Genomic DNA, 20,531 nt, shown 5'->3' with positions numbered 1-20,531 from the left:
ACCATCCGGTTTGCATTTGAAAATAAAATCCACTTGGCGAAATAAAAGAATAGAAATAATGAGTGCATGCTCTGTGAAAATACAAAGTGAGATATATTCTATATATAATTCATCTCAACAACAGAGCAATGATTTCATTTATGAGCATGCTCATATTAAATATATGTTTCTTGTCTCAAAACAAGGTCCACAATATATTAGGCAGCTAGGTATAATTAGAGGATTCAGAATTTAATTACTTCCCCACATTCAAAAAGAAACCAAACATATAAATATATATATACCCAGCTAGAAGTAGCAGTGTCTTTAATACTTCCCTGATCATTTCACAGGGCAAAGCATCCAAGGTGATATGAATTATAAATTGGTTCAAGAGTGAGGTTGAGTTCATGATTCCTCTGCATCTCTGGCTCTTGTTCCCAGTCAGTACTGCCACTGCATACCAGACACATCCCAAATAGCATCTTAACGGCACTGCCTCAAAACAATTTTATCTATGTAGTCTACTTTCTAGTTCCAGACAGTAAAAAAAACTCGAACCATGGGATTTGGGATGCATCCCATACTCTCGAACTGATCATATTCACACTTAAAATATATAATAGGGTTAGGTCCAGTTGCATATATATAACATTGATATCATATTACTTCATTGATCAGTAATACTGGAAGTGATCATATTTGACTATGTCCTCTGTAAAATGTTGAAAGTTATATAAATTTTAGGAAAATGCTAAGGATGTGCATTCCTGTTGTTTGTTGGTTTTTTTAAAGGAATGCATTCCTTCGGTGCAACCATTCGGTCTATGTAGAAGAACCCTAATTTTTATTCTTTCTAAGAAGCCGAAAACATAAGTTTTATAAATGAGAATTTGGGATGCAGGAGAAGCTAGCGTAGGGAAGAGGAAGGCATTGTTATTATTTGTTTCATTGGCACGTCGGCCAGCCAACTAGCTTTCACATTTAGCTACACATAAAGAATAATTCTGGAAAGAAATAGTACAGTATGGTATAATAGACAATATATTTCTCTGTCAGAGATAGAAGCTTAATTACCCTATGTTTGAACAGGGAGGTTGCTGTGGCAGTAGGAACGATGATGATCCATTAGGGTCATGGTTTTGCTGCTCCCAGTACTGTGCCTGTGGCGCCACAGTTTCCTCCTTTTCTTTGAGCTATTGAGAGAGAGAGAGAGAGAGAGAGAGAGAGAGAGATCATTTATTCTTTTCAATAAATTTGGCTAAAGCTCCTTGCCGAAGCTGCTATATATACCAAATTTGCGTGCATGCATGCAAATATATATATATATATATATAGATCACGGGGTACGTCACCTTCTTTGCTAGGACGGTATTCTGCTCCTTTATTGCCTTCTCCTGCATGCATATATGCAGCGAATTAGCACATTGATCAGATATGAATTTCGGACCGATTTACACACTGAGCAGTCGACTACTTGTTGTGAACATAGAAATGCAAAAGCTCTTTGGGGATTTATAATCAAGATCATGTGCCAAAGTCGACCCTTCAAAGATATAAAATAGTAAGCATGCAGAAATGGGAATTAAGCATATATAAATATGAAAATATATATATATATATATATATATATCCTCGGTGATTTGCAAAAACCAATTAGATCATGATTAATGTGCCGATAAAGGCCGGCCAGCTTGCCTTTCTCTGAAGATCCGAGATTGTCTCATGCATGAGTTGGTTCTGCAAGAGAGAAATATTTCAGTGCCATAATAAATAATATTAATGGTGGCCGGAAGCTGTCATCATAAATAATATATAGATAGCTAACGCAGTACGTACTTTTCTTGATCGAATACGCTTAAGAGAAGCATCAAGCTGTTGCTCTAAATGTTGTAGCTCCTTGTGACTTAATGATCCCAGATCATCCCCCAAATAGTGCCTGATGATCAAAGAGGTAAAATATATATATATATATATATATATATATTAATTATAGAAAGTTAAACGTATTAAAGTTCACCATTGATATTAAGAATATTGACTATACATGTACAAAAAATAGGTCACATGGCAAAATTATCATAATTATTTTTATAGTTGGATAAATCAATATAAGATAATTAAAACTGATGGTTTAAATAATTAATTAGTTCTGTACAAGTAAATAAATGCAGGATACTGCATGCATGTCGTAACTCCGATCCCCTAAATAATTAAGAAAACATGACACATGATGAGTACTGGCACGGATGTAATCAATTAAGTAAGCTAGCTACTACATATATACCCGTGGCTTCTTTGCAAAAGCTCGACCTTAGCCTTGAGTCTAGAAAACTCCGAGTTCCAATTCCCCTGCATGCACAAGATCATGTTAAAATAAATATATTCTTATTGCAAATAATCATTTTTTTTATACAGGGGGCGGAGAGTTTCGAACCCAGATTTTCCATTAAAAGAATCTCGTCATATGCCATGCGGTCATTAAGCTCTTGGCGCAAATAATCACTTTGATGACAAATAATTATATATATATATATATATATATACACATACATGACATTAATATACCATGCATGCATGCTACGTTTGTAAATCATGAATTTAGATGATCTGTATTGACAAATTACCTGAAATTCAGAATCTGTAGTGACTAGCTTCCCCTCTGCATAAGAATAGCTCTCATAACGTTCAAGTATCTTTTCCATGCTGTTGCATAAAGAAAATAATTAATTAATATTATCTATTGTCATTAATATATGCATATGAACTAAAATAGCAGTTGGTAACTCATGATCATCATGATATGGGAAGCTTTAAAATGCATCATCAAGAGAGAACACTAGTACTCATTCTACGTACTACTGAAACGTCGCACGTACATTAATTAGGTCGTCAAAAGTTTCTAGCTTATAACTTATCACGTTTAATTAGAATCTTCATAAAATGCTAGTACTGTTAGGAGTCAAAAGCTAGCCAACTACCTCGTTCTTCTTTATGATCTTACTCATCATGGGCTAGCTAGGGGTTATGATGAGTGGTAAAGGCCTTGGGGTATATACTTCCCTCAAGTTTAAAGTTCAAATTTATTTGAGTACAAACAATCTATAAGAACCATCGAATTGGAAGATTTTTCTCAAGTAATTGCACTTACGAAAAATTCCTTATCGAGGGCCTATACACATCCAGGTTTAGTTGGAATGCTTTTTCTGGACATCCAATGCCAATAATAAAAAGAAATGATCTTTTGATCAGCGGAAGAAATCATTTGGTGGATCATGTTAAGCAAAGAAATTGGCCGCCAGGGACAAAAGTTGTGGCCGTGGTCAACAAGAAATAGCCCCAACAGAAAGTATTTAGCAACTGTACTAGCTAGTACAATAACGTGATATAATAATATTATTGATTCAGAATATAGAAACTTTTTTTTTTTTTTTGGCTGAATGAATATATAGACAATTTACTTGGTGATCACCGCAACTCCAACAAGCTAGCAACAAGCAGTATGAAATAAACATAGCATGAAGTACGTATGTACTACCTGCAAGCAACAAAGAAACGGCCGGCAATTCTAACAAGAACAGCTAACACGCCATCACCATTTCCAAAGAATATTATTATAAGTTCATAACATTTCCAGCAAGAACATGGATCGAGCTGTATAGCCGCTAATAGCACAAAAACCACACAAGACTAGCAAACGCCAAGCAACGTACACGAACAATTACAAGTTGCAAGCTAATTAAGCAACAAAGCAACCACCTATATATTGCAAATATACAGGTAACACTACACATTAATTATTTGCAGCTAGCTAGCAGCGTAACTTCCCTAACATGCAATGGATAGTAGTAACATGCATAGACCTGCATAGCCATCCGCCAAATCCTCGTTCGTCTCTGAAGAGAAAATGTCCCGGCCCTTTATATATATACATGATCGATCTGGGGTACTATCAAATAAAGTACCCATTAGGACATGAACTAACTTGTTTTCTCCTCCCATGCATTAACTAAGAGGGAACTCCTTTTTCCCTCCAAATATGATAGCACTAGAAACATCTCCCTAGTAATTAATTTAGCTGGCTCTGAAAACAAAAAAAACAAAAAGAATATTGCTGCCATCCAAGTAACTAGCTAGCTCCCCCAAGGTAGGCCATTGCAAGCGGGGTATGTTTTAATTATTTGTCACATCAACATCAACCATGCATATTCTTTCAGCTAGCAAAGATACATGAAAAAGAGGTGATTGTGATAGTAACTCTCCTCAATTGCTCCACAAAGTGACTGCATCTTTGATGATTATCCCACCAAACCACACTAGCTTATGCCTTGGAGCCCCTGCCCTTTTGATCTTAGGGTCTCATAGCACTACTGATGGTGAAAGCACTGCTCTGATCACTCGATCAACAACCATTTAACTTTATCCATCCAAGTGATATTTGGCTTAATAGTAATCAACTTATACAAATTTTGGATAGCTATCCACAACTCACTGGAGAGAGTGAAAAAGGCCTGGCCCAAGGGCCCTGAGGACTATTAAAATCAAGACTACAACCCTAGTGCCTACCAAGAGAGAGGCGTGTCTAGCCCGACCCAAGGCTAATAAGACACCGCCTGAGGTGGCCAGGTGGGACATACACTAACATGTTAGCCACCTTGAATCATTACCAACACATGGCCACCACGTAAAATGCAGGAGAAGCTATTGCCGCCATTCATCTAGGGAAAAGAAGGTGGGCGCCACCAGGATAGGCCAAGGAGGTGCCGAACTCCTCAAGTCCATAGGAAACAGCTGCGGGGAGTGAAGGGAGAGGTAACAGTGGGTTCTACACAAAAGAGGCCAGTGTAGGCACCATCACAACAAGTTGGGAGGCGGCTGAAATAATGGCTGAGAAACAATGGTCTTGGGAAAGCGTGCCAAGAAAATAACCACAGCTCTCTCTGTGATGGAAAAGAGAGACTTGTCAAACCTAACTGAGGAGGCGCCAAGACATGAATCGGAGCCCAACGCCGTAGTAATTATTGCTCATATGGTATCATGCCCCCTAGCAGATTCACATGCACAAAGGATGAGGTGTGATGGGATAGTTCTTTAGAATGAAGGCAATAGAACTCTGAACTACCTAGTATAAAAGCATAATCGAGGTATGGTTAAACTCAGGAAAGCTTAAGGCTTAATAAACATTCCCTAGAAGAGGAAACTAACTTGAGCATTGGAGGGTCCCCTAACCACCCCCAAGCTCCCTTCCTTATTTGTGTCTATAGGTCTTGTGGAGCACATCCTAGCTGTCCGAGGAGTCCTAATGGTCTATACAAAACATGTCAAAATACTTAATATTGCCATCAACGAGCCAATTTCAAAAAGATCATATTCTTTCAACAAAGGTACATTAAAAAAAACAAAAAAAAAAAGGTGATTGTGATGCTAGCTCTCCTCATTTGCTCCATGAGATGACTAATAGCTTATGCCACAGGATCCTCTACTCTTTTGATCTAGGGGTCTGATCATAAGCACTACAAAGCAATGCTCGGATTACTCATTCATTGAGCTTTGACTCTCGTAGTAATATTTGGCTTAAAACCAGCCTATAATTAATAAATTTTGGATAGCCATCCACAAGTCAATGTTTTACCTAGTGGTGGCCTAATTCAACCCTGAACCAACAAAAATCGTATCTAATTTCACTAGGATACTATACGTTGATGCAACAACAACCCTCTTACCAAATCTGTCAATAAGTAGGTTTGTAGGGTGGTAGTTATCGGTCCAAAGAAGTGGATGAATCATTCCCAATTAATGGTGTGGTTATTTCAACCCAATGACTAAAAACCTTAAGGATCTTACACAACGACCACAAGTAATCATGGTGGTTTTTTTGTAGTACCCTAGGATAAGTATAGGAATGGTGAATTTGGGATCCTAGATTTTTTGAAAGAAATGATTCCAAAGGCCTTTAATTGTAACATTGATTAGTCATTTTACAATATAGATTCAAGTGTGGCAAAGGTCTTAGATAAGACTCTGGTTCTCGACTAATCCCTAAGATAAAAGACGTCTTCACCAACAAATTTGTCACCTTCACCGCGGTGCCTTGTTCGCAAGGACCAAAAATCAGCCAAGGGCAACCCACCTGTAGGGTCTCCTTTTGATGCCTTCATCGCCTAGATTGGGGTCTCTAGGGAGCCTTTTAATGGCTTAAACTTTCTTGGGTCAATACCTATGGTATTAGACCTAATCCCAACTAGAAGTGTGAGATTTGATTAGTTATCTAAGGGAATAAGTAATAATGAAATAAAATAAATGCCATGATATAGGATGCAACAGGTTGATCATGACTTCCGATCCTGTGGTGTTGGATTCCCTTTACTAGCTTGGAGGCAAAAACTTCTTAATAGATGGGTTTCTCTTTTCAATTTGAAGATAGTTGTTCTGTTTTGGGTTACTAGGCATCAACTCTTGATTTTTCTTTTATTTTTTTTTATATACCCTACAACTTATCCAAATAGCGAGAGAGCATCAAAGTCAATGAAGGAAGAAGATTTTGTGAAGATGTTAGCTAATTAAGGAGAAGATGAGGCATATGGGGTTGAAGTAAAACATGAGCAATTTGTTCCCAAGCTTAGTGGTGGCCAATTCAATGTGCATTGTACATAACAGTTGTGTAAAATGCACTCAGATTGTTGCAAAAAAAAGATAGAGGATGAGTGAAGGTCAGCAAATGCCAAAGGTCTTAGAGTAAGGAGGATGGTTCGGTTAAATTAGCAATAGCATGAGCCATGACCCTATATTAAGCTAATTGTGTGATGAAGCAAGAGAGAATGTTTTTCATTTTAGCACACTAAAAATGTGGAATTGCTTTATGAAAAGGTGTAGTAGCCTATGGTGGAGCATCATAAGACAAGCGAACCAACCTAAGACATCAACAAAGGCATATCAAAGAATGTGCTTGACAATTTTAAAATGGCTCTTAGTTGATCGTTGTGTTAATTGTGATACAAAATTTATGTTGAAGGAAAATAAGGACGAGTGAATGAGATATTGGAGGGCACTGACAAGACTGCGATAAATAGTCAAGTAAGAAAATTGAATATCAATTTTTGTCTCCTTTGTTTTCTGGGACATTAACATGGAAATTGACTTGCATTTTTTCATTGGAGCACATTGTAGAATATCTAAAGCAAACTTGGATTGAGACCAAATTAAACCATCAACAACTAGGGTCATTGACTCACTTGGGTCTATAAAAATAATGTGGTGGGCCAAGATTCCTCATATGATCAGTTCGGTATGAAGGGAGAGAATGAAATTATTAAGGAATGGTGTACTCGACTTGTTGATGTCATATTTTTTTATAAGTAATCAAGAAGCTGTTTTATTTATAAGAAGAGAAGAGAAGGCTTAGTCAAGTACACATGAAGTATATATGAGAAGTGTTTACAACCGAAAGTAGAAAATCATGGACATTAATCCATTAAAAGCAATGCCCCTAGCCCATAAAAACTAGGTTTTAAAAAGGAGGACTTTAAGTTCATCTATTGTCCTCTCACAATCCTCGAAGTTTTATCATTTGTCTCCCACCAAATGCACCAAAACATTCATATAGGAGCCATTCTCTAGATTGTTGCCACTTGTTAATTACCTTAGAGGCCTCTCTAGCTTGCTAGAAATTCTACCAGCCTGTGAGGTATGACCCATGATAATCTAATTCTTAAAAAGAAAAAAACAATCTCACATGGTCCTTGCCACCTCACAATATAAAAGCAAGCGATCTACTTGTTCATCATTCTTCTTACATGTGCAACACCAGCCCAACGTCATTACATGACGTTTCTTCATATTATCTATTTGTAGAAGGAGGCTGTCCAAACAAAACAAAATTACTTTTAGAAGAGCTTTCATCATATTCATTCATGGAAAAGTGGCCATACCCTAGCTAGTTAGAACTTGCTAGAACAATCTAACTTTGAATTTACCTTTCTTGGAAGGGCTCCAGTTGATATTTTATATGGTACCCTCAGGCTCCGTTTGGATGTTAAGAGTATTTTAAATCATCTGTGAATAGTAGTGAAATAGTTTATAAATAGTATTGAATAGTTTGTAAATAATAGTTAATTATTTGTGAATAGTAATAAATTAGTAGTATGAAAATGTTTGAGAACATTTGTGTTCCCAAACACAGCCTCAATCACTCTTACGAAATGCATTAAAGCAAAGAACTGGTGATAACCTCCAACTCCCAATCTTATGCTACCCTAATGAAATCTACATGCCATTGAGGGTACATAGCCACAAGAGAAGACCAAAAGGTCATATACAGCTGCATCCTTCGCTCATACAAACTCAAAAATGGTAGGAAATGTGTCTTTGAGGTTTTGTTCACCACACCATTTGTGGTCCCAAATTTGACACAAGAACCATCACCCACTACAATACGTGCATGTCTTAGAAAGATCTCTCGGCATTTTCTAATATTTTCCACAAACTAGCGCATATGGACTGCGTATCTCATTCAAGCACTATCCTCCCCAAGCAACCCCAAACTTCAAATCTATAATTATCTTCTATAGAGCCCTCATTTCTTGTTGGTACCGTCACAACCATTTACCTAAAAGAGCTTGGCTGAACTTCATCATGTTATGGATCCCCGCTCCACCCCTAGATATTGGTGTGCAAACAATCAACCAATTTACCAAATAAAATTTGAATTCTTCCCCCCACCCCACTCTACAAGTAGTAGTTTTTCAATATGGTTGGCAACCTTTGTGGGAAGTGGGATCATGGACAGAAAATAGGTGGGAATGTTAGAAAGAGTAATTTTAATCAGAGTAAGTGTACTCGTTTTAGACAAGTATAACCTCTTCTAAAAAGCCAATATGCACTCCACATTCCAAATTTCATTTGATATGAAGGAAGCACCCAACAGTAAGTCAAAATACTTCATGGGTAGAGAAGATATCTTATATCCCATGAGACAAGCACCTCATTGGGGAAAACCCCCACTGGCACAAATTCAAACTTTGAAAAATTAACTTGCAAACCAGAGAAAGCTTCAAAACAAAGGAGTCAAGCATTGAATGTGCCCAAGATTTGCTTCATAGAAAATAAGTGTATCGTGTACAAAAAAAATAAGAGTTACCAATAGAGTCATAATTACCATTCCCCACCTAGAGATATCATAGAGAAAACCACCTTCCACGTGACCCGAAATCATCTTGTTTAGAACTTCCGTGGTAATAATGAAAAGTAGTGGAGAGAGCAGACCATATCATTAACATATGATAAAATAACAAGTATTATGTCATGATTCAAACAATAAATAACGAGATCGAGAAGGGTCTATCAAACTACAAAAGAAACTATAGGAGAGGAGAAGTGAACTAAAGTGATTGAACTTGTTTCAACCATATGGATTTTGTTACATGAACTCATATAGAGCTTTTTATGCTTGCATACATGTTGGGGTAGATCATTGTTAATAAAACATGGTGCCTGTTCCATGGAGACATGTTCAAATAGGAATCCATGCAAGAAATAATTTTCTAATTTAAGGATGTCCCATTTTCAAACAAAGGCGAAAGAAAGACTAGTGTAAATTATTCCAAGTTTAAAGATGAGGGAATAGGTTTTGATGTACCCGATGCCTTCAACCTAGTGGAAGTCTTTTGCCACAAGGTGGGCTTCATTCAGTTTAAGGGGCCTTCAACATTGAACTTGGTCAACAACTCAATTGCATCAGATAATGTGCATATCAAGCTATTAATAGAATAGTGTCCAGGTTTTATTTTTAATTTTGTGAAGTGCATGAACTAATTCTTGGTTCATGGCTTGGGACCAACTTTTTTTATGCAAAACTAAGCAAAAGAAAAGTCAGTTTAATTGGTAGGCAGATGGGCAGGTATTAGTAAAGAGATCATAAAGGACAACAGTAAGTAGAAGGAATTTTTGAAGATATCTTCAAAAGAAAAACAAATCTAAATGCTCGGTCAGCACCTTTAAATCCACTGTAGAAGTAATTGATTATAAGAAGATTTAAACACTCATAAAAATTTTACTAACTCTAAACCTGATTTGCAATCTCACGAGTGACTCACTCAAGTACGTACCGCACCTCAGTAGCTAACCCTAGACTTCTTTTGTAGCTTCCCTAGATGGGAATGGTTGTCCAAGGAAGCTACTAGATTAGAGAAGGCAAGGCCCCTAGGGTAGGTTCAACCTACATGGTCCCTAACTATAGACATTGGACGTGAGGGGGCTTACGATGGGGAGTGGTAACCCTAAGAAAGCGTAAGCTCTGCCAGTAGCACGCCAATGAACTCACTGGCAACAACCCAAAAACAAAGTGATTGAAAGATCAACAGAATGATGATATGTATATTTTCACAATGGTTTTCTCTCACAAACCGCAAATATTATATTTTTATTAAGTCATAATTATTATATTTCTAAAAATATGCCAAGGCCACTCCCTTAGAAAGATCATGCATCCTTAAAAATCTTTCTTCCAAGCTTAACTTAACATCTCAAGCAATATATACCAGATTAATGATGAGAAAGTTTAATTACACCATAATTACTTATCAAAAAATTACACCATAATTAATAGTTAGATTTAGTGAGTTACTTACAACATAAATCTCACATATATTAGCAAGTTTGACCTGGTAAGTTGGACCCAATGGTAGAGGTGAACAGAAACTGTTGGGACCAATCGTCACCGACCGGAATTTGCCACCGGATTTAGGAACATGCCAAAACCGGTGGAGACTTAGTCAACCGACAATCCTTTTTTTTTCTGTTTGGTGTCAGCCAACAGTCCAAATCTATTAAAACCAATCAAAATCGGTTCGGGCTCCGATTTGAACCATTTTCACCAATGAACCGACCAATATAATATATATTATTTTATTCTTATTTAAAATGATGTTGTTTAACTTAAATTAAATGGGGTTGTTTTGTAACGATTTGTTAGAAAAAAATAATTAAAACAGCATCATTTTGTTTAATACACTAAACAATACCAATTTGGGTTAGGCCCTAACCCTCACCCGTTGCCCTTCCCCCTTCTTCTTCCTTTCTCCTCTCCACTCTCCAGCATTATTTCTCTCTCATCTCTCAAACCTCTCTCGATTCTCCCTCCATCCACTGTTCGGCTATTAATCGATGACTCTCATTGCCGATCCTCACTCCCTCACATCCCATCTCTCTCTCTCTCTCTCTCTCTCTCTCTCTCTCTCTCTCTCTCTCTCTCTCTCTCTCTCTCTCTCTCTCTCTCTCTCTCTCTCTCAAACCTTCTCACACTTTCGGTAAGTTACTAACTTACATTGAATATTTGAGTAATTTTTTTTTTGTCAAATCTCAAATATGTTCTTTGGCATTGTTGAGATTTCATTCCCATTTAGAATTTGTGTTCGTTCATTTTCTTGGTGGCCAAATAGTGTTAGATCCTATAACTCCATAGATGTAAACTAAAATTGGACTCTAGATCATTAATTAAGTTGGGTTTAGGTATTGAGAAGTGTTGAGATATGTTGTGAATAGTAGTGAAAAAGTAATAACAGAATATTGAATAGTAGTAAAAAGTAATAAATAGTAATAAAAAGTAATAATAAAGTAATAAATAGCAGTTGAGTATGTTGAGAAGTATTGAGGTATTCTCAACACCCAAACACAACTAAGGTCCAAAACCGACACGTAAATCGTCGAACGATCGAAATCAAGCCAGTTGGTCTGCATGTGGGCTTCATGAACTAATTTGGATTTTATCAATATACAATCTTTCAGCCAAAACTTTCTATCTATTTTATGTCTCTTTTTCGATCTCAATCTCATCATTTTTAGTAGGGCTACCCAAGATTGGGAAATTGGTAGTTTTGAGGAATTTTTTCATATTCTATACTCCATGAGACTAAACATTCACCAGGTTGATAGGTTGTGGTGGAAACCAACATCTAAACGCATGTTCTCAGTTCACTCTTTTTATAAGTCTCTCACATAATTGCTAGACAACCAATTTCCATGGAAGAAGATTTGGCAAAATAGAGCACCTCCTTAGGCGGCATTTTTTACTTGGAAAACTTCTTTGGACAAAATTTTGACGATGGACAACTTAAGGAAACATGGGATGATCATAATAGACTGGTATGAAGTCGCTAGAGAGCTATGGGATGATGTGTTTTGCAGGTTAGGGCTAGCCTGGGTCATGCCTGCCACAGTGGTTGAGTTCTTGGCCAGCTAGACAAATCTAAGAGGTGCTCCCCAATTCACAGTGTGTGGAAAAACGTGCCTATTTGCATCTTATGGTGCCTATGGAAGGAGTGTAATAACCAGACTTTTGAAGATAAAGGATGCTCTTTAGAGAAATTTAGATCTCCTTTTGTTAGAACTTTCTTTTTACATGCCATTGTTGTAGATTTTAATGGCATAAACATTCATGACTTCCTTGCTTTTCTTCTTAGATAGGCGGTGACTCGTGTATTCCTTTTTGTGTACATGGGCTAAGCCTTTTATTATTAATACAATTGTTACTTATCAAAAGAAAAATTGTTGATGTACTAGTTGTACGTCAGATAATCTTAATTCAGTCCGGTGTCAACGCCCAATTAATATGCGCTTAAGCATTGATGCTTGATTCCAAGAAACCAACCAAAGCACTCTCAAGTCCCTTTCTTTCTTCAGCAGACAAACAACACCCACAACGCCGCACCAGCTTCTTACTCTTGGGGAAATTACGAATTATATATATGGAAAACCAATATGTATCATGAATTTCAATCAAGATGCAGGTTTAACCAACTGAAGGCAACTGGGATATGATAAAAACTACAATTCCTGGGCCAAGAGAATCTTATCATTAATCTTCCGCCCCCAAATAAAAATCGTTTGTTGTGAACTAACTAGCTAGATCCGGCATCAGCGCCCTCCAACACCTTCGCAATACATTGAAAGATTGTGTTGCGGCAGGAATTAGGTCGAAAATCCTTGAAAAAAGAGTGGTTCACCATTCACTCCATGAATAGCTAGCATATGCATCAACCACAGGCGCCGCCATGCCCATTTGAGAAATCGAAACTAAACCCATCCGATCCCGGGGCTTTGATCTCCTTTAAAGGAATTAGGGTTGCCTTCATCTGCTCATATACATGTCATTTCCAGCTTAGCCAACACAAATTGCTAGTTGTTATCCAGCTCTTCTAAGGTCTGCATAATTTTTTGACAAATCCTTGTCTTCCAGCTTCCTGATCAGAAGATTCTGTCAATGGGCCTGTACCGCACCAGCCTCTGAAGTACTGTCCCGTGCTAGTTCAACCCATGCCACTTCTCCCAGAGACATTTGAAAACTTGTCATAACTCTGAGACCTTTCAACGGTAGCTTCTCTAAGTAACATTCTTGTTTAGATTTACTGCTTTGCGTTAAAAACGTTAGGAGAATTCACCTATTTACACTCACTCGCATTTAGTTTGCACATAAATGTATGTATGCACCCTGCATACTTTGATATGGTATCTTTAGTACATAACATTGTTTTCTCAAGTGAAATCCATACTTAAAGTACCTCAGCAAAATGTATATGTACTCTGTGTAATTGATATAATTTACACTTTAGTTTGCCATTTGTTAAACCAGGAAAGAGTAGTCTTATCTCCCGAAGTTCAAGGTCTCCTTCAGTCAGATATGACCTACACAGGGTTAGTTTTAGTTGGTATATTAAGGCTTCAGAAACCTCTCTCCTAGAGCTTGTGAACTACATATATCATGTGTGTGTGCACTACTATATTAAATCAAGCAATTAAGCGATTCTGTCTGCTAATAAAATTATTGCATTTATGACTGAAAGAGAAGGAGGAGGAAGATCAATTAAGAAGAAATCGGAAGTAGAATAGTACCAAGAATCTGTGGAGTACTCAAAAACCTTTCCCTTGTTTGAGAAGACAATCAAACCGACCTCAGCATCACACAGCACAGAGATCTCATGCGCCTTCTTGAGCAGCCCACCTCTCCTTTTGGAAAAAGTAACCTGACGGTTGATTTTGTTCTCTATACGCTTAAGCTGAACCCTACCCCTTCCCATCTCAGTTTCTCAAGAAAATAAGAGGAAAAAAAAACGGGATCCAAGAAAATCCCAGAAAAGAAGGAAAACAAAAACCACCTGAAACTGAACACAAACAAACAATTAATTTGGAAGTGGGGCGGTACTCTTCCTTCTTGCCAAATGTGAAAATGTTAAGAAAACAAGTTGCATATATATAGAATGAGGAGTGGTTCGAGAACAATGCAAAAAGCGGTTTAAGGGTGAAACTTAAATGGTTTTGGAAAAACCAAGGTAGTTTTTAAGGATATGTTGTCGAGTTGGGATTGGTTGGCTGTAGTTAGTAGCCCTAGCTAGTGGCTGCTGTTAAAAGAGAAGGGTCTTAAACTTTAATGAACAGTGTCAGAGCTGCAGGGGTTTGTATAGGAAGAAACAGGGACCCCAACATTGTCATGCGTGCTACTCCTCCAGCTCATGTCAACTTCTTTTCGTTGACGGCGCCCGTATGCCTGCCGCGTAGTTTATGTGTATATATATATAAAAACACATTTTTCATATAAAAATCTAATTAGCATAAAACCTTATGTTCATTTTAATTTTTATAAATAAATTTTACAAAAAAAAAACATACTGGCATTTAATTTCTTCTAACAAAAAAGATGGTTCTTTTTTAACAAATATGGAAAAATTAGAATCATATATATATAATTAAAGACATTCCAAAGCTACAAGATACAACAAAATTAATCCTTATGATTTTCAATTCTTTTATAAATTGAGATCACATCTTTCAACTTTTGCAATATTGATGCCGGAAGATCAAGAAATTACAATTAAGTACTTTCATCAGTCTCCCGTTAAAAGAATTGTGCGCCATGTGGCAAAGGAAAATGATATTATAACTATTAAATATATTATGAATATGCCCATTCATATTTTTTTTTAATGGTACTGAAAGAAGTGACTATTAGTAAATTTATATATTTTTTATTTTTTCTTAATGGTTAAGATGTTTTAAAAATGATTAAATAATTATAAAATAAAAACTTATTTATACTAGTCATGTGCATATTTGGTAGTCACTCTAACATTCTCACAAATTTGTACTTACATCTCTAGCATTTATTTCCCAAAGTTGCATGTTACAAAATAATCCATGTCTTGGACTGATGTTCTAATGTAAATTTAATTACTTTCAAGGATATGGGATCAAGATCGACTAATTAGTTGTACTTGTATATATATAGTTTGTATTATTTCGAAAAATATCTACACAAATATATATTAATTAATAAATATTTAAGTATTTGCTAGCTCAAAAAGGTACTCGAAATTTAAGTTAGGGCATTTCCCCCAAAATGTATGGTGTTGGTTTCACCTAAATAATAATATCATGTAATCCTAGATGATCTCACCAAACCCATCCACGCCCATCCAGTACTTTATCCTCTCGATCGATCGCCCCTTTTTTTTCTCGATCCATCTATATATAATATATATATTCTATTATAATAAGTGGCTATCTAATTGTGAATAATAATTTTTTTCTTTTTTTTCCATTAATTTTCTTGTTTTCCATTAATTCCCTGTTTGTGTCCGTTTGTATTCTATTATAATAGAAAAGCATTATAATAGAGAGAGAGAGAGAGAGAGAGAGAGAGAGAGGCTCAGGCTATGGAAGTATCAAATGAGAGCAACTACTTCGAGATTGGAGGAGCGGAAGAGTCCTTTGGAAAGCCTTCAAATGCGGAATCGGTGCTAGAAAATTAGGAGGAGCTGCAATGGGCGGCTATCGAGAGGTTTCCCCAGCATCAATGAACGAATTTAGCGTTGTTGAGGCGGACTCCATCCAAGTAGAGGAAAGAGGACTCTAAGACCGAGATGATCTACATGCGGAAGCTGGACCATTTTAGCCATGAGCTTGCTGTGAGGATCGAATGCCTTGGCCACCAATGAACAAGACAACTATAGGTTGCTCTCGGGCATTAAAGAGCGCCTTGATAGGTATAGCGCTCAAGATTCTATGTCTCTATTTCTCTTTCTATCATTTTTGGATTTCATTTCTCTACTTTTGCGATTTTTCAAGTCCTGCAACTGAGCCGGATTCCAAAATATGATTTTTATTATTCTATATCCTTTTAAATGTTTATTTCAATTAAATTCTTTAAAATATGTTGAAATTGTATATCAGATAGTTTAGACTCTCAAATGCAATTTGAATCCAAAAAAACTATTACGCATAATATTCCTGTTTCTATGTATGGCTTGATCGTGTTTCCGTGTATAAATTGATTTTGTATAGTTGAAGATGATTTGTACTTTCCATTTTTGCAACTATACAAGATCAAGTAATACACGGAAACACGATCAATCCATACATAGAAAGTGGGCTATGCATAATATCGTCTGCAACTATACAAAATAAAGTTAGACATGGTATACATAGAAGTCAAAAGGGTCATATTTGATTTGATGTATGGGTTGAAAAAAGGCAAGCCTAAGGTTAAGTTTTCTAATTTAGTATGTAGATGCCCATATTGCCCTGGGAAGAGTAAGCAAGACTCAAGGAGGTGTTATCAAGGAAGGGGTTTAATCCTGTGAGGGTCCATTCTGTATGGAATCGTTGGGGACATTCAGGTTTTTCAATTGTAGAGTTTAAAAGTGGCTGGAATGGTTTCAACGATGCCATGCCCATGGAGAAAAGTTTTGAAGTTGATCATTGCAGGAAGAGGGACTACTACACAGCCACAAATCTAGGAGATAAGTTTTTTGGATGGATGACCCACAAGGATGACTATGACTCAAACGGACCTATTGGTGTGTATCTTAGAGAGAGTGCAGATGTGGAAACCATTTCTGGAAAAGATGCTATTTTTATTATGGTGGTAATAATGCTATTTTTATTGGTCTATATTATTCTAATGTATCTTGATTTTAATTTTAAACTAATTTTTTTGTTTTCTAATGTATCTAAATATATAATTATTATACTTACCGACCTATCATTATCCAAATATATTAGCTCAAGTTTGTTTTTTTTTTTTTATCTCTATGCATTAAATTATTCATTAATCAAGTTTTCTTTTAAAAAAACCGTATTATTTTTGTAAAAAACATGTTTCACCCAACTAGACAAACGTGCTTTGCACCTTACTTGACCTAATATATATGCGAGTTGTTAATAAATTAATCTCTAAAATAGTCATACTTGCCAAGGTTGTTTGGACTAGATGCCATAACGCATGGTCTCCAAATGGCAGAATTACTGAATTAGGTTTAAACCCCCAACCTCCTGTATAAAAAAATTTTAAAAAAAATGGCCATACATGATGAAGTCCCCAGCATTTTGTGGCTTTTCTAATATCGTGAATCATCCTCTTTCCAGTACTATTTTGGCTTTCATGCTGTGAAATCATCACTTATTTCAAAAGTTTAAACTGATAAAAAGAGATAGATTTTATAATTTAATTTACATTTTAACACCCTCCCTCATGCGTGAGCCACACTATCCCTCCATGAATGAGCCCAATACGTACAATATTTAATTAAACGATATATTAGAGTATAGAGTCGATATTTGAACTCAAGAGTGTACGTACCTCCAAAGTTTTGAATACCGTACTAGAGACCGTACCGGTCAACGCACTGGAACGAAATATTTCGACACGATATCATTTCGGATACCATTTCGGAATAGTCGATATATGAATAAATTATATATATAAATATATATAAATTATATTCCAAAATAATAGCCTATATATAAATAAATTATATATAAATACATATATATATATATATAAATTATGAATAGCTTGGTCTTAATTGGGAGTCAAAAAATAAACTTGTAGTTTGAAAAAAAGAAGAAGAAGAAAAAGAAAAAAAAAAAAAAAAGCAAAAGCTGAAATATTGACCGGTTCAGGCCGAAACGGTAGAATTCTAACCAATACAAAACAAGGATCTTCTCTGTTCCAGCTACCCACCCGATATGACATATTTTAGCCCTACTGGCCCGTACAGTACGGCATATTTCAACCATATCAGTCGGTACAATACGAAATTTAAAACCATGCGTACATCTACTCTGATACCATATGAAATCTTCATTTATCTCAAAATTTTAAGCTGCTGAAAAAGATCATATAGATTTTTATTATTTAATTTATATCTTAATTTCCTTCATGAGGTAGATCCCCATAATTTCCTTCATGAGGTTACGTAGCTAGCTAGCTCGATCTGAATTTATAATTTCTTGTGTTCTGAAAATGCTATTAATTTTGAACCCCATGCAGATCGATCCAGCTAATTAATTGTTTTATTTTTTGTAAATTCATTAGTCATCATGAGTACCGTAAAAATAATGATCATTGAGAAAACACAACAATTTCATTTCCTTATAATATATGGATATAAACTCGATCGATCGAGTCCTAATCATCATTAATTAATTTGTAACTTTACTGAGGAAAAAGAGTTAGTTTTCATAAAAAAAAAAAAAAAAAAAACTAATAAAGATATATATAATATCAAAAATTTTATGTGCAGTCATTTTAATATATTTTTTATTCACTTTACTATATAATTAACTGCGTATTAAAAAAAATTGATTCAACCAATCATATTAGTAGAGTGCGCAGAGAATATGCAAAAATGACTGTATGTAACATTACTCATATAATATATAAGTGATATTAAAAGTCCATATATAATATTGATGTCATATTAAAGGCCATCAGTTGATCGCTAATAATTTCATTCGGCCATACCATCGATTGAGTCTCAATCAGTTAAAGGTGATAGCAAAAATAATGGAAATATTCAAACAAGTAACATGAGAGTTATGTGAAATCATCACGTATCTCAAAAATTTAAACTAATAAGAATAGGTAGTTTTTATTATTTGTATTACATTCTTAACAAGACCGACTCTTCTGATGATAAAATGATTGACTATGCAATGCATGGGGGGATAATATTCCGTCTCTTAAGGGTCAATTATAATACATTTTCGATCATTTTATTCGGAGAATTTCTAATTGGGGTCGAGATCATGGATTTAACATCTCATCTACGTGTCACCTTTTAATTTGCCATGCACCCAGCCAGCACAAGATAATTGCGTCTGTTGGCTTTAGTGACAAGCTTCATAGTTCATAATGTGATTAGGGTTTCAATTGTAGACAAACTGAGTAGTAGAGGTGCAGGCCGGCCGGATAGTGGGTTGTGGGCGCCCCTCGCCCCCACAGATGTGCAGCTCATGTCTGGATCAATAGCAGGGAGTTGTAAGCCCTATTTATATAAATGTAAATGATTAAATATTTTTTTTATTAGTTTAATATTTTGAGATAAGTAGTAATGATTTCACATGGTATCAAAGTAGATATCCATAGTTCAAATTAAGCTTGATTCTACATTCTAACCCATATAATTAAATATTTCACGTGTTAAACTCACTCGTTGAGAAGTCTGGCCTACGCAAGAGGAGAATTGTTAAAATAAATATAAATTATTAAATATACCTCTTTCTATCAGCTTAACTTTTGAAATTAATAGTAATTTCGTACTGTATCAGAGTAAAAATTCAGAGTTCGAATCCAAAATCTATATTTTAGTACGCTATTTAATTAAATATTTCACATATTAGATTTTTTTATTAAGGAAGAATCTGGCTCACACGTGAGTAGAATTATTAAGGTAAATATAAATTATTAAACATACCTCAACCTACCATCCTATTTAATTAAATATTTTACGTATTAAGAGATTATAAATATATATGATTAAATCTATTAAAGTTGAAATAAGAGATTATAAAATATATATAGAGAGAGAGAGAGACCTACGGATATTGTGTTGTCTGTTGAGTTCGCCTCTTTATACCATATATCTATTTTTATGTTTTAATTTTTTCTATTTTTTTCTTAACCGAAGTGATATAAGAATGACGAGTAAAAAACTGTTTTAATTCTAATTTTATTTAGATGTAGTCGACAAGCTGGGCCTATTTCTTTTTAATTACAGTGGGCCTCCATTCACTTTATATATATTCAGGCCTTGTTGAGTCGCAACCGACACCTCAAATTCCCAAAATTAAATTACTCCAATACGTTAAGAGCTAATTACAAATTTTAAGATATGTATTGTTCTAGACCCAATTTTTTGTCAGGTCATGAAAATTAAAGTCAGTTTCGTCATCTCAATGTTTTATTTTTTTAATGTCACATCATTCTCGACATTTTATAATTTATATAAGAGATATTTTAGCATTTTATAAAAAAAAAATTCATAAACATTATTTACAAGTTAATACTTGATGTGGTACGTCATATTATAAAATAAATTTAAAATATTATATAAAATCATGCCAATTTTTAAATTTAATTTTATAAAATCCTTTCATATTTGTAGCATTTTTCTTTATATAATTATGATATTAATCTTCACTTATAGTAGAGAATCAATTTTTTCTTTAAAAAATTTTAAATTAATTATTCCAAATTAAATCACCTTTATAAATCAATTGGT

At 35.3% G+C, this 20,531-nt stretch overlaps 1 protein-coding gene across 1 annotated transcript; it reads right to left on the bottom strand.

Annotated features, from left to right (window-relative positions):
* Nucleotides 1–74: 74 nt before the first annotated feature.
* Nucleotides 75–14,337, bottom strand: LOC122314253 (truncated transcription factor CAULIFLOWER A-like). Its single transcript, XM_043129732.1, has 8 exons — nt 13,864–14,337; nt 2,607–2,685; nt 2,267–2,331; nt 1,819–1,918; nt 1,678–1,719; nt 1,335–1,376; nt 1,057–1,175; nt 75–435 (listed from the first exon to the last, which is right to left on the bottom strand). Exons 1-8 carry the CDS (start codon nt 14,046–14,048, stop codon nt 327–329), a joined length of 741 nt encoding a protein of 246 aa, XP_042985666.1. The 5' UTR covers nt 14,049–14,337; the 3' UTR covers nt 75–326.
* Between the last annotated feature and the right edge of the window lie 6,194 nt (nt 14,338–20,531).

The sequence above is a fragment of the Carya illinoinensis genome, chromosome 6, assembly GCF_018687715.1.
Source record: "Carya illinoinensis cultivar Pawnee chromosome 6, C.illinoinensisPawnee_v1, whole genome shotgun sequence".
NCBI lineage: Eukaryota > Viridiplantae > Streptophyta > Magnoliopsida > Fagales > Juglandaceae > Carya > Carya illinoinensis.
The sequence above is the reverse complement of the archived record's forward strand: the minus strand, read 5'-3'. Positions and strand labels throughout refer to the sequence as shown.